Source organism: Phoenix dactylifera, chromosome 11 (genome assembly GCF_009389715.1).
Source record: "Phoenix dactylifera cultivar Barhee BC4 chromosome 11, palm_55x_up_171113_PBpolish2nd_filt_p, whole genome shotgun sequence".
NCBI lineage: Eukaryota > Viridiplantae > Streptophyta > Magnoliopsida > Arecales > Arecaceae > Phoenix > Phoenix dactylifera.
In genome coordinates this window covers 2,679,326-2,693,605 of record NC_052402.1, presented here as the reverse complement: position 1 = coordinate 2,693,605, position 14,280 = coordinate 2,679,326, and the positions used below count along the sequence as shown (strand labels likewise).

Genomic DNA, 14,280 nt, shown 5'->3' with positions numbered 1-14,280 from the left:
AGCAAAAAGATTACGTGAAAAGATCCCTCTCGAGAAGAAAATGGATTGCTCGCTTGCTCGATCTAGCACAAGATAGCCTTCTATCAAAGCGAGTGCGGTTTTATGTTTATACCCGGGGCGAATGTCCTGGTTGTCACGATCACGGGACGCTCCATTCTGAATCGAACGTCTTATAATAAACCACGCCCCCACAGAAAGGGACCGTCGGAGTCGCACGGTAAAGCTCTAATTGCTCGATATCCCGGCCTGTCGATCCGGAGCCTAAAGACCATATCACCGGAACCATCGCTTCCTTCCTTCCAGGTTCGATTTCTTGGAAACCCTCGTGCTTCCATGTCTCTTTCTTTTCCTTTTGTTTTCTTGATTAGAATTAGAAATTCCTTCCTTAGGCCTGAGACATTTTGGAACCCTAATTATCGCGTTGGGAGGAAATAGTTCGAAGATCTCACCTCGGAAACAGTCATCAAGCATCGTTGAGACGATTAGATGGATGAGGGACCGCAATGAGTTTTGACAATTTTCTTTTCCTGCTTTGGTTTGCCGCTTCTTTTAGGATTTTGGTCGAAGACATGAGAAACCGTGCTCTTTTGCTAAAGATTTTAATTCTTATGTGTCAATCGAGTTATGTGCTTTGGGATGAGGAGGATGTGCTTGTGTTGCGATCTCTGTTCAAAAGGAAAACGTTTTGTTGGTGATCGAGATCGTTCCTTAGGATGTGGAAGAGGTTGTGCTTGTGTTGCGATATGTCTTCAAAAGAGAAGTTTGCAGGGCCTGGCAGTGCTTTAGAACTAGTATCCTACCTTAGCTCTGGAACAATGATGGGCTAAATTCATGATAGATACTTGGAGATCAGATAGTAATTCATCATAATTGACTCTTGAAGAACAGATCTACAGAGAGGATTTTGGCTAATCTATAAAGAAAAATATGAGAGTGAGTAGTGGGGACTCGAAAGAATCCAAAATCTACATGTGACTTATCGTGCCCAGCATATCCTGTGAAGTCCAGTGTGCTTGAGAAAGTGGTTACACACAACTCTTCAAATTTTCTGGGAATGATCATACCCTTTATACTTAGGGGACAGAATGATTTTGGTTTGTTAAACTATTGCTTCTTAAACAAAACTTGATACTAGATAAAACAAAAGGTCTTTACATCCCAATTAGTTTTATTTGTGTAGCAATAATTTTAACAATAGTTATGCAATTTACCAATTAAGCTTGGAAGATATTTTATTTGGTCTTTCCATCTTTTGATATTGACTATGCAATTGACCTCTTCACAAAATCAATCTTTCTGGAAGTTGTAGAGTGCACCAATTTTCTTGCTACTATCTCTGAGCATCATTTTTCAGTCTTACTCCACTTCTAGATGTTTGCCTAGAATCAATCGTTGAGTCACAACCATCTCTTACTGGTAGCTTGTCTTCCACTCTGCATTGTCGTTTGCAACCGGAAGCGATCCCTATGCTCCAAATATGTTTCCTGTGTGACGGCCTATCATCTAGGTTTTGGTTTCGAACTCTTGTTGGGCAATTTAAGGAACTTGTTCTGGTCCTGCCTTGTCCGTAAAACACTGAGAATGGTGTAAAACATTTAAGAATAGTCTAATAAGAAATATTGTTGCCTGAAAAGTTGGGTTTTGTGTAACTGTTTGTTATGCACAATTTTTGGTTGTTATAGAAAATGTTGCCTCACATTTATGGGAGTGACATGAATGTTCTCTTTTTTTTGTGTAGCTTTAGTAACCATTAAAGCTTCGGGACATAGACCAAAGATAGGCATGGTAGTGAAATCTGTGCTTGGATGTGGGATGGAGATTGATATGGAGCTCTAGACCAGTTCTGCGGTGCAATTTGAAGAGTACCAGAATATGAATGTATTGGGTTATGCATTGGCCAAATGGCCTGCTGAGCTCAACCAAACCACCTACTTGAGTTTTAAGTTTGAGGTGCTGCAGAGCGGACTCTTTGTTATATCCAGCCGAGTAAGGCTAGAATTGCCTATGGATCTCAGCACACGCATGGGTGTGCGCTTGCAAGAGAGAGAGAGAGAGAGAGAGAGAGAGATTTAAGCATCTTCTTTTGATATCTCCTTGAAGTTGAAATCATGTGGTGAAGAATAAAAGAAGAGACTGATCTGGAAGCGATGCATCCCATTTCTTATTTTTGGGCATCCCAATTTCTAATTTTTGGTCATTACATGATTTTTTTTTTTTGGTTACAGGCCAGGGACAGTTATGGAGCTCAAACCAAGTGTGGCTTTGAGGGCTCTCCTTGCAGGTGGCATAGCTATTTTTGCAAAGGTGGGTGGGGCAATGAAGGCTGCAGGTAGTGCCAAGGTGGGTGCAGCAGCAGCTGCTATGTCTGCTGCTGCAACTGCAGCCGTTTCAGGAACCAAACGAGAAGAAAAGGACACCAACAAAGAGGCCACAAAGTGAAGCTTATGCTGTTTTCAGCCTCATCTTTCGGTCATGGGGCCTGAATGAGCTGCATGCTTGCGGGAATCATCATGCTCACTTGAGAATTTGAGCGATACAGTTTCACCGTAGGTAGATGAATGGATTTGAAGCTAGATCTTTGAGCAAGAGAACTTTTTATTTCAGTTTTGCAAGCTGGTTTCAGGCCAAGTCTTGTCAACCTGGCCACTTCATCATAATGTAAAATTTGCAATAGCTATAACCTTTGACTGGGATGAAAAGGCTGCAATTGCATATATCTGTCCATGTTGTTTTATCTCTGATTTCAGTTTCTGCTTCTCTTGCCCTCTGTTTTCATCCTCATTGTTATGCTGATGTGAAATTAAATATCCTCAAATTGATTAAGCAACCATTAAAAACCAAAAAAAAAAGCCTGCAGGGTTTCAGATCCATCTTTACTTTGGATGGATAAGATCAAAGACAACTGGGCGGTGGCTACTATTTGGCGGTATATGAAGCATGATACCTGGGAATCGCATGAAGCACGATGCTTGGGAACAGGATTCGGATTCTTAACATCGGTGATGAAGGATCACAAAGGAAAAGCTAGAAACTAGGTTGGAAAAAGAGTAGACTGAACCCAGATCAGATATTGTCGAGTGAAAAGCTATCCGCATAGAGAGGGAGGGAGAGGATGATCGAGTTTTCCAAACAAGAAAGGGAGAGTAGTGTCTAGGGATGCAAACGAACTGAGTAAGCTGCTCGAGTGCAATAACTTGCTCGAGAGAAGTGCTCGCCCATCCAATCATAGCTCAGACCCCTTGTCTTACTCTTACCTGGAAGAGGAGGGTTGCTGCAGTACAGGAGAAAAAGGCCGTTCTGGAATTGCTGTTAGTACTGTTTGGATTTGACTGGCTGCCACATCGAGTGGCGACTCAACGGACGGTTACTACTTAATGTGACACCATAACTTTGGATCGGATCGAAGCAGGATGTATCCATAAAAGTTTGTGTTGGCAGTATTTTCATCTCACCCCATAAAATATGTAATTTAAAAACTTTAAATTTTAAATTTTAAATTTTGAGTGTTGAATTTTAAATAGTTTAAATTTAGGATCAATAATAGAGATCTATTTGGGTTTTTTTTTCAATTCTTATATCATTATAATTGTAATATTCTGCACATTTTCAATTATAAATATACATGATTATTAATAAAATACCCTGATGGGTGACACGCATATAACATATCGGGCACCAGCTAGCACCTTAGGTCAACAATGTTATGAATTATGATCCACTTATCTAGAGACTACCACATGAGTATTATGTCAGAGGTAATGGCACTAAAAAGCCAACCGATGATGAATAAAACTGAAAATTAGCACACTGTGTAATTTCTTCGAGAACTAGAAAACCCTTGTTAAAAGACTACTTGTTTGAGGAGCAAGTATAAAGCTTTGTTCAAACATAAGGTCCGCATAATATCACAGATCGTTTTGCATGCGATCGTAGGATCAGCACTAAAAAAAATTTTCATCAAAAATTGTCAATAAACAGTTTTACAACAATGAGGGCAAAAGTATGCCATCATGACAGAATATCCACTCAGCTTCAATAACTCAATAGAGATGCAGAACTCTCACCCATACGATTAGATCAAATGAACAACCTCACTTCCAAAAAATAAGTCATGTCATTGACTAGCCTCCCCTATAAAACTCAGTGTTGCAGTTATTTTGCTTCCTTGTTCCTTTGGTATATATCTACTACAGATATTTATCCCATCAATAATCCATATCATCCATTTCTGGCATGCGACTTGCTCGTGGGCGTTTTGCTTCAGCAAGCTCCACGACTGCTGCTTCAGTGGTTGTCAACAATACTGAGACGCTGCAATACAATGCCAGAATTTGTTGAAGAACTGCTCCAAAAAGATTAGAGAGAAGCAAACTAATAAAATATCGAACACCTCACCTAGCAGCATCTACCAGAGCAGTTCTTATGACTTTTAGAGGATCGATAATTCCAGACTTCACCATGTCAACATATTCACCTGTAGAAGCAAACGAGAAATACAAGTATTCACTAGATTCTCTAAGAATTACTGATATGGAACAGCAGAGTTTACAAGAAGAAAGAGTATCAGATTGACAAAAAAATGTCATGCTTCCATTAGCAGGACAACAAAGAACTGATTGTTCAAATGGAGGAACAGCACTTGTGTAACCATAACCATCTAGTAACTAAAGAACCTAACCATTGCCACATACTACTTGATTAGAGAACCATTGATTTGTTTAGTATGTCAGTTTAAAATAGAAATTTCAGACTAACAGTTTCTGCATGCCAAAAGCGGACTTTATCTAAAATGACTGCAACCCAACAAAGGCTGTCCCACTTATCTTAAGTATTCACTCCTGCAAGCCTTTATAGGTTCCTTTCTCAAGATCTCCCTCCAAGTATACATGCAAGAACCACCTCGTTTCACTTTCAAGCCAAATCTATTAACAGCCAGCTTTATGTATACTCATTTGCAAAGTATTCCTATTTAGGGCCATCTCTAATGTTATTCCAAGTTTTCTACCTCCCTTTTCACAACCTCCATCCAGATCTTTGTTGTACATATACATACCATCACAACCAGTTTTCCATTACTTTATCCTTAATTTGTGTAACTCCTACAGCTCCTCTAATATATTCATTTCTTATTTTAACATTTCTAATTTTACCACACATCCATCTTAATATTCTCGGTTGCTCATCTTACAGTCCTTATATGTTGATCTCTCTCTTTTTGATAAAAAAGTAATCTACTTGAGATAAATTTGTTCCAATCTTAAAGGTTACTAAATGCTTATCCTTTTAACAAATAAGTGTTTGCAACTGCTAAGTCATAAACTCCTACAAACTCAAGAACTAGATCTCCGAAGCTCTTACAAACTCAAGAACTAGATCTCCGATTAAATTTCTATCCCCAAAACCAAATCCGCTCCGCACTCTCACATACTCCATATTGCTCTTTTCTACACGCCCTTTCAAATCCCCACCTACAAGTATCCTTTCTCCTTCATAACACCTTGGCATTAATCTATCCATTTCTTTCCAAAATTATGGCTTAATCCTCTCCTCTAAGCCTGCCTGTGGTGCTTCAAGCACCAACTATATTAATAATTTCCTCATCTAAAACTAAGTTAATAGCTATCAACAATCACCTATCCTTTTTATATCCACAATTTTATCTCTTGTTTCCTTATCCACTACTATACCTAATGCCATTTCTATTATTATCCTTATCTACATATACTAGTTGAAAACCATCCCTTGTATCATTGCATTTACTACCTTTCAATTTAGTTTCTTTTAAGCAAGCAATGTTGATTTTTCTACAAGTCATTGTATCCACTAGTTCTCTACTCTTTCTAATCAAAGTTCCAACATTCCAGGTACCAAATCTAAATCTCTTCTTCTGTATAGTTACCTTCCTTATATAATGTAATTTCCCTTATATCCTTACTACTCCAATTGGCCGTCATTGTACTTGATTACTACTAGAAGCCTCTAATCCTAAATAACCCTGTCTCATTTGTCTCTACAGCCAGGTTATATTGCAGTGGGTCACTTCTTTCTGGGGTTGGGATCTGGCACGGCAGTGTTAAAACCAAATAATACCGAAAGAAAATTCCCAAACCTTGCAAAATATCCCACCGGTATCTGTAAGACCAAACAATGTTACCCAACAAACATTTCTTAATATGGAAACCACTACTCGAAGAAACACTAATGACCTAAAATACAAATCTCTAACATCAATTACTGAAATAAACATCCCAGGCAAACAGAATTTGCCCCAGGCTGACATCTAAAACATTCTCAAATAAGTCTATGAAAGGGAGAAAATGATATAACGCATGCTCAATAATGAGTTTACACATTGCTCTGCTCTGTGAGGTACGTAATTTTGCCTCTTCTGCAGCAGTTTGAACTCCATAGTTGCAACCAAAACTCAAACTGATGAGTTGATAAATTAGAACTTCAAGGAACCATAAGCTAAATTAGTCTAGATAAGATTATAAGATATGGTTTATTTTCTTATATTGGTTTGAACCCACAAACAACATATATGCATGCACCCTTGTGCAAGCACGCAGACCCACATAAAGCACACAGACAGTACATTGTTTATCCAGTCATGATTCGCATACACACTTTGTGCGAGTGCAAGTACACACCCACACAAAGCATGCACACAAACATGTATGCTGCAAGCACAGCACATTGCTTAGCCAGCCATGACTCATGATATCTTATCACCACATCAGTGTATCTAGGTTTTTGGAATCCCAAGGGAATGGCCTATTAACTTGAATATTTCAAATGTTATGCCACTGCAGACCAGAGCTGCAGCCAAACTAGGGAAGAAAACCAGAAAGAAGCTTGCAGAAGACATCATATTCTTGCTAACCTTTCACAAATATAAACCCAAATCAGAAAGAAGAATCAACTATCTAAATGGACGAACCTTTGGCAGCATCATAGCCCAAATTAAGATTCTCTTGTTCAAGTAGTTTGCCAATAATTACAGCACCATCAACACCAGCATTTGTAGCAATAGTGAATGTAGGTGCCTGCATCAAACCAACTTCCATTAGAGAACATCTTTACTGGTTATGCAAAAAGGTAGAATAATGAAAAACTAAAAACCTTTAGAGCATTTTTGATGATTTGAACTCCTATCTTCTCATTGCCATTAGAAGTTTGAATTCTGTCCAACTCCCTCGTCGCATATAAAAGGGCAACTCCACCACCTGCAGAAGCAAGAAACTAAGTGGACCAAGTAACTGAAGGTAGCAATCACTGTTACCACATATAAAAGAATGACCAAATATGATCATACCTGGCACAATACCCTCTTCCACAGCAGCTCGTGAAGCATTCAGAGCGTCAGTTACTTTATCCTTTCTCTCGCCAACTTCAGCCTCACTAGCTCCACCAATCTGAAACATACAGGCTATAAAGTTGTGCCAAAACAGAACAAGGCCAACACAGATTTTAACAAGGGAAATGAATTGACCTTGAGAACAGCAACACCTCCAGATAGCTTGGATAATCTTTCTTGTGCTTTCTCCTTGTCAAACATGGCTGTACTCTTCTCAATGGCCGTTCTAAGCTGTTAAAATATGAGATGTCTGTCTTTAGTTCTGACCATTTAGTTCTAAACAAGACCTGTGCATGTTCGACACAAGCACACATTATGGAAAACACCTCCCTTTATTGGCAATTTTCAAACAAACCAAGAAAGAGTTCTTAACCCTTGATGCCTTGACTCCCAGGATGATGATGAAGTGCCATTTTAGCAACAAAAATCTAATTTTGAATATCACTGAGACAGTTCAGTTTCTGTTTGAGATACCTTAGACGATAATGCAAATGTTCCCCGTACACTAAGGTCAGGATTATTCCTGTCCTCGACATAGTTGTACATATGTCAAGTATTATAAAAAATCATTTGATTTCCAAACAATGCCATGCACAATGAAGTTCAAATGAAATAATATCAGACGGTACACCAGTTCATACAAAAGCATGTATTTCCATAATGTGTGCCAGATCCAATTCGTTTTCACAATTTTCCATGCTCAAGAAAACATTATATTGGGAAAAATATCATAAGAGATGTGCAAACCATGTTTCTGCAAGAGAGAGAGGGAGAGAGAGAGCAAAGAAATGCTATAAATAAAAGATTATCCTGAATACCTGCTCACACCTTTCTTCAATTAGCTTCTTGTCACCACCACCATGTAGAACAATAGTATCGTCAAGAGAGACAGTGACCTATGACAAGAAAAAATCAGTATAGCCTCAAAGTGTCATTTATGCATATAAAAGATGCTACGAACCTTCTTAGCAGTACCAAGCATCTCTAATTGGACTTTCTCAAGGTTCCAACCATGATCTTCAGTAATAACCTGTTCACCTTAAAATGCTATATATAAGATTGTGCAATAATCATCAAAGTGTTCAAAAAGAAATCATACTATTGAGAACAGACATTTCTGGCTACCTAATACATAAACTAATTGACCCAGTGCATGGTATCTAACCTCTCCTCCTGTAAGTATGGCAAGATCCTCCAGATTTGCTCTTCTGTTTTCCCCAAAACCAGGAGCTTTTATGGCACAAACCTACAAGCAGGGCAGATAAAACACAAAAATTATAAGAATAAATCTTAAAATACGATATTCAGAACAATTTGCCAGAGCATGCTGGCCAACGAAATCTCAGGCATTAATTTGGTATTTTAGCAAGCTACTAGCAAAATAGATGGTGCAACATGTGAAAATGCCATAACATGAAAGATTCCAACACATGTTTCACCTCGATATGACATCTTATAATTTCTGCTACACATCACAGCTAGCAGAAACAAAAGTTTCAAATAAAGAAAGAGTGAACATATCTAACAGTGAATGCACCACGAGATGCACAAGTATGCAAACAAGAAAAAAGAAGGGAGGCGGGGGGGATAAGCAATTACCTTGACTCCAGCACGATGCTTATTTAGTACCAGCATTGCTAGAGCATCGCTTTCTACATCCTCTGCCACAATTAGAAGGGATCTATTTTTCTGTATAAAAGAACAAATTATCACCACAACCTTGGATAAGATTCTCTACAAGTTCAGATTATGTATAACTTTTATACATGAAGAAACATTAGGACGAAAATAATATTACTAGCCTTTAGAGCAAGCTCCAATATTCGGACGAGAGAATTCATGTCTGAGATCTTCTTATCATGGATAAGGATCAGTGGATTTTCTAGTTCCTGCAAACATCCAATACAAGTAAATTTGAGTCTGAAATAAAGCACCTAGCTTTTACATAGTTAAGATTTTTTTCTTTAGGTTATCGTATCTTCAGAATTTTTAGAAGTGTAACAACTAGCAATACAAAAAAATATTACTTTATAGTTCAGCAAAAATTAATTACCAGCTACATATAGAAGATAAACGAAATTGAGAACTTATGTTTATGCTTCCCTTTAGTTTACTACCCCCATTTGACTGGGTTTTATTACCAAAATTAAAACCTCTCGGTCTCAGCAATGTGGGTACATCAGTGGGGGTGACAGCGCCATGCCTTCCTTCCAACTTCTTCTATCTATTGAATTATTGGACCATGTGATTTTGAGCTAAACATATTCACATTTTGAAAGATTTGTTAATAGAACTCTTGGAACGAACTTAATCGGTGCTCTTTTCTCTTCATAGGGGAAAAAAATTAATCATTATTCTGTTTGGTACTTTGCTATCATATACAAGCACCTATTTCTGCTTTCTTAATATTAAGACTTACAATAATAGCTATTTATTTAACAAATGAAAATTTTTCATGGAAGAAATCACCAAAATAGTTTGTTATCAGTGGTTACTTGAAGTCTAGCCTTAAGCCTCATCAATTTCCACTACTTTAAACTTATGTAGCTCTGGCATTCAAAACCTTATCAATGAGATGTTAAAACTAAAGTCCTCATCAAGGTCCGCCGTACCGGTACCGGTCAGCGTACCGGTGGCATCCCGGACCGGTACGAAACCGATCCCGTACTGGTCCGAACCGGTGGCGTACCGGTCCGAACCGGTCCCGTACCGGGTCCGTACCGGTTCTTCAACAATAAATTACCGGTATCGGATTTCACGCTGATCCGGTACCGGTCCCAGGCCGGACCGGTACGTACCGGCCCATACCGGCCGGTACGTACCGGCCCATACCGGCCGGTACGGACCGGTACGGCAGACCATGGTCCTCATATAAGTTGGTAAAGCAAAGAATTAAGAAGTAGTGGCAGTTTCTGGAAAAAAATTGTGAACAGAGTTACAATTTTATTCAAGAAATGCCTATTCATGAACCTAACCAAAAAGGCCCATTGGACTCACACATTTTTGGGTCTTCTCATCAGTGATGAAATAGGGAGATATATAACCCCTGGCTAATTTCATTCCCTCCACCACTTCGAGCTCATTGTATAATGTATTTCCATCCTGCATATTTTGTAAGATTGCAGTAATTAATATCCAACATATAGTCAGCTGACTGTTTGGCAGCTTGAGTTTTTTTATACAAAAGCACTCACAGTGACAGTGATAATCCCTTCTTTCCCAACTTTCTCCATTGCTCTAGCAATCAACTCCCCAATCTCTCTTTCATTATTTGCAGAAATGGTAGCTACCTGCTTTAACCCAAGCAGAAATGATGATTAAAATGATTAAATAAAAATTCAAGCAAATGTAGGAACATTGTCAACAGATCAATGGCCAAATACAGGATCCTTTACCTAACCATGCACAAAATTCTATCTCCACAACCAATGCAAGCAAAGTTTACAAATAACTAGTACCATAGATTCATATTAGCATACGAATACTGGTTTTTGTGGATGCTTAGGCTAGTTATGGTCACATGACCTCAAAGTTGCTTTTATTCCCCAACCAATTATGTACAGGCCAAACTCTACTTGAATAGTCAAACAGGAAAGAAACCACTGTAGATCATAATAACCATACGAAGTTCTTAGATGAAGTAATTCACCTGAGTTATTTCTTCAGGAGTACTAATCATCCAGGCTTTACTTCTTAAATGAGATATAACAGCATCTACAGCCATATTTATACCATTGCGCAAGTCCATAACATTAACTCCAGATGCCACAGCCTTACAACCTTCAGTGAGTATTGCTTGAGTTAGAACAGTTGCGCAGGTCGTACCTGTTACCAATAACATCACAAGTTAGCATGGTAGCCTATTGTAGCATATACAGGTAACAGTATGTGTGCTTACCATGTAGTTTATATACTGTTTTCTTCATTTCCGGAGAGTATAAATGAAGTCCATATTTACAATCACCCTAGTATCTCATACTTATTTCGAATAAGTCGCCTAACTATGTCTACTGGTTTCATGCTCTTATGAGAATGCAGATTTAGTCCAACCCTTACACAGACATGGTGAGGTTATAGACAGTGAATCTCACACACTCACACACAGCACCATCTGCAAAATAGATTTTCTCAAAAAGATGTTTCCATCATCTCTAGAATTATCTTTTCTTCATTAACAGGGGCATCACTTTCATGTGTACTTATCTACATAGTGACTAAATTTATCTCTTCAGTTAAAATGCTTCATGTCTGTCGTCAGGAATCCCATTTGTGCCTTCAGTTGCCTCCAAATAACACACATCGTGGTGCCTCTTAATTGTAACAGTTGATTCACAAATGAGAAGTGCAGAAATTTTGGGTTTTAGGGCAATCTTGATTGGATGGAGAAAATGATCAGTATTGCCTCAGTTACTGTCACCCTTGCCCCCCACTCAAACCCAACCAAAAAACAATTCTACTTAAAGAGAAAAATTTTAAAGAATGCAGAAGAACAAAGATTCGAAAATCAACTTTCTGGAAAACATGAAGTGTTGGCACCACAAAAATAACAAAAGCAACAATGGTTCTTGTTGTCCTTTACCACCTACTACTCCCAAAGATTTCAAATGCATCAAGCAAAAAAAATAAAAATAAAAATAAACACAAGATTCAAACTTCTATATGTAATACAATATGACTGACATAATCCTATAGAGAACCATTTATGTTAAATTAGCATTGCTTCGTAGAAGCCATGAAGAAACAGAAATCAGATTTATGTACTTTTGCTGGATCTAGAGCATGCTTCTTGATTAAAAAGTGATAAGGAAATTTATAGAAGCTCCAGCTGGAGAAAATAGCGGAAAAACAACAAACACTGCTGAACCCTTTGACAAGCTGATAGCTTACAAGTAACACTAAAAGATGGAAGATATTCAAAGGGTATAATCTAAAGTACAGAATGTGTACTTACCATCTCCTGCAGCAGTGTTAGTAGCTTTCGCAACTTGCTTGACAAGATTCGCACCCACATTTTTTGCCCTTTCCTTAAACTCAATACTTTTTGCAACTGTCACACCATCTTTTGTGACTTTGGGATCTCCACGGCTTTTCTCAATAACTACGTTGCGACCCTATATAGGAATATTTAATTCCAATACCAAATAAGGTGAGGGTGCATAATTAACTACTAAAGTTAGTTGAGCAGTATGTCTACCAGTCAGTATCCACATAGCTCAATTAACACATGGTGGCTGCTAGATTACCACTAGCGTACTTTATAGAATTTAGGAACCACAACATGTTGTTTTCTTCAATGAATTGATACCACAATAGCAAAAATTTGATCTGTGACTTTCAGGACATCTTGAAATTGATATTAGGTCTTTAGAGGACATGCTAACTTATTTTTCTTGTGAAAAGGATTAAATTTAAACGGCTCATTTGAAGACGGAGGCAGCGGATGAGAAAAGATCAACATTTGCCTGAATGTTCCACCAAAGTCTTCCCCTCTCACTCAAATTCTATGAGAAGACACTGATAGAATTAGAAAAATCATGGAAGAGTTTGCACCTTGGGACCCATGGTGACCTTGACGGCCTCGGCGAGCTCATGAACGCCCTGCAGGATGGCAGCCCGAGCTCCGACCCCGAAATCAATGTCCTTGGCAGCATAGCTCCTTGCAGATAGAATCCTACCGCTCCAGATCTTTGACCATTCCAATTCGTTGTTGGGAGATTTATATAAGAACGGAAAAAAAAGACATCAGCGGAAGAAGAAGGAATCTTGCAAGGAACAGGAAAAGGATTCGGTGTAGAAATAATGTATTCACCTGTGTCTTGGGGGAAGAAACTCTGATCGACACGGGAGAAACGGGGTTGAAATAAGAATCAGAACGAGAAATGGTTCAAAAAAGAAGGAAAAGAATCAGAGGAAGTGGGAAGTGAAATACATAGGTCGAATGCGGACCTGATCATGGAAGAAGCGATCGCAGCTGCCGCCCGATACATTGCGAAGTGATACAAAGAGCAAGAGATAGCCTTTGGGGAAGGGGAGGGAGAGCTTATCAGGTATCAAGAAGGAAATGACAAGGACTGAGGCCATCAAGCCGCGGCCTGTCGAGGGGTTTTAAGGATTAGAGAAACGAGAACCCAGTAAATCCAGACCGTGAAGGAGACGACTGTAAGATCCGTAATCGCTTGATGCACTGAGCAACAGGGCAATCAAGATTATTTTCCTTTTTAATTTCTCCAAAAGGCAGAAGGCTGGAATCTTCGCGAACTCGCCGCCGACCGAGCTGTTCTCATCATTTTGAGCCACGGTGCACCGAGTTACTGCTGAACCCTTGATAGAGGTGGGTTGGACAGCAGACCGGGCCAGGGGCCCAGCTGAAGAAGCCCAGAATCCTCAGACCAAAGCCGTGGATTCCCTCTCTAAAGAAGCAAATCTGAGATAACGCAAGATAAATCGGATTCATAGAAATAGTCATACATATTTTTTTTAAAAAAGGCATAGAAATAATCAAAACAATCCAGCAAGAAGCGTAGCATAAGAAACGAAATCGTGCTGTAAAGAAAGAAAGATACAAATAAACGGAAAGTTAAACAGGACATAAGTCATGCTCAAGACTACACCAGTCTTTTTTTCTCCGTTTTTTTTTCCCTTTTTTTTTGTTCGGATAAAAGCCGAGGGAAGGCCCCTAACATTCTTTGAGACAAACAAGCAGAAGCATTAGCGTAAACGAGGTTCATTAAGAAAGTCCATATGATGGGCTCGCCGAAGCCCGTTGGCCCAGTGAGTTCGGGTGGAACCTTGACCACTCTGGTAGGAACCTGGACCCCTCTTCAGATAAAATAAAAGGGAGAGAAGTTTCAATAATTAACATTCATTTGAGCTAATCCTCTGTCCCTCGCTGCTTAGCTCTCTGCAATCATAAGCACTGCAAT

General features: G+C 38.9%; 2 protein-coding genes across 3 annotated transcripts; one reads left to right on the top strand and one right to left on the bottom strand.

Annotated features, from left to right (window-relative positions):
- The first annotated feature begins 2,225 nt into the window (after nt 1–2,225).
- On the top strand, nt 2,226–2,737 carry LOC103720213. Its single transcript, XM_008809818.4, has one exon. It carries the CDS (start codon nt 2,239–2,241, stop codon nt 2,437–2,439), a length of 201 nt encoding a protein of 66 aa, XP_008808040.2. The 5' UTR covers nt 2,226–2,238; the 3' UTR covers nt 2,440–2,737.
- A 1,178-nt stretch (nt 2,738–3,915) lies between these two features.
- LOC103720177 (chaperonin CPN60-like 2, mitochondrial) lies at nt 3,916–14,251 on the bottom strand. Of its 2 annotated transcripts, XM_008809775.4 has the most exons (18): nt 13,304–14,251; nt 13,167–13,188; nt 12,908–13,042; nt 12,309–12,468; nt 11,007–11,182; nt 10,552–10,647; nt 10,355–10,459; nt 9,160–9,246; nt 8,957–9,046; nt 8,523–8,603; nt 8,319–8,387; nt 8,176–8,253; nt 7,493–7,588; nt 7,316–7,415; nt 7,123–7,226; nt 6,941–7,046; nt 4,396–4,474; nt 3,916–4,311 (listed from the first exon to the last, which is right to left on the bottom strand). In XM_008809775.4, exons 1-18 carry the CDS (start codon nt 13,342–13,344, stop codon nt 4,206–4,208), a joined length of 1,731 nt encoding a protein of 576 aa, XP_008807997.2. In that variant the 5' UTR covers nt 13,345–14,251; the 3' UTR covers nt 3,916–4,205. The 2 variants fall into 2 exon arrangements, with proteins under 2 accessions (XP_008807997.2, XP_008808005.2); XM_008809783.4 differs by lacking the exons at nt 12,309–12,468; nt 13,167–13,188; nt 13,304–14,251 and having other exon boundaries at nt 12,908–13,041.
- Nucleotides 14,252–14,280: the final 29 nt, after the last annotated feature.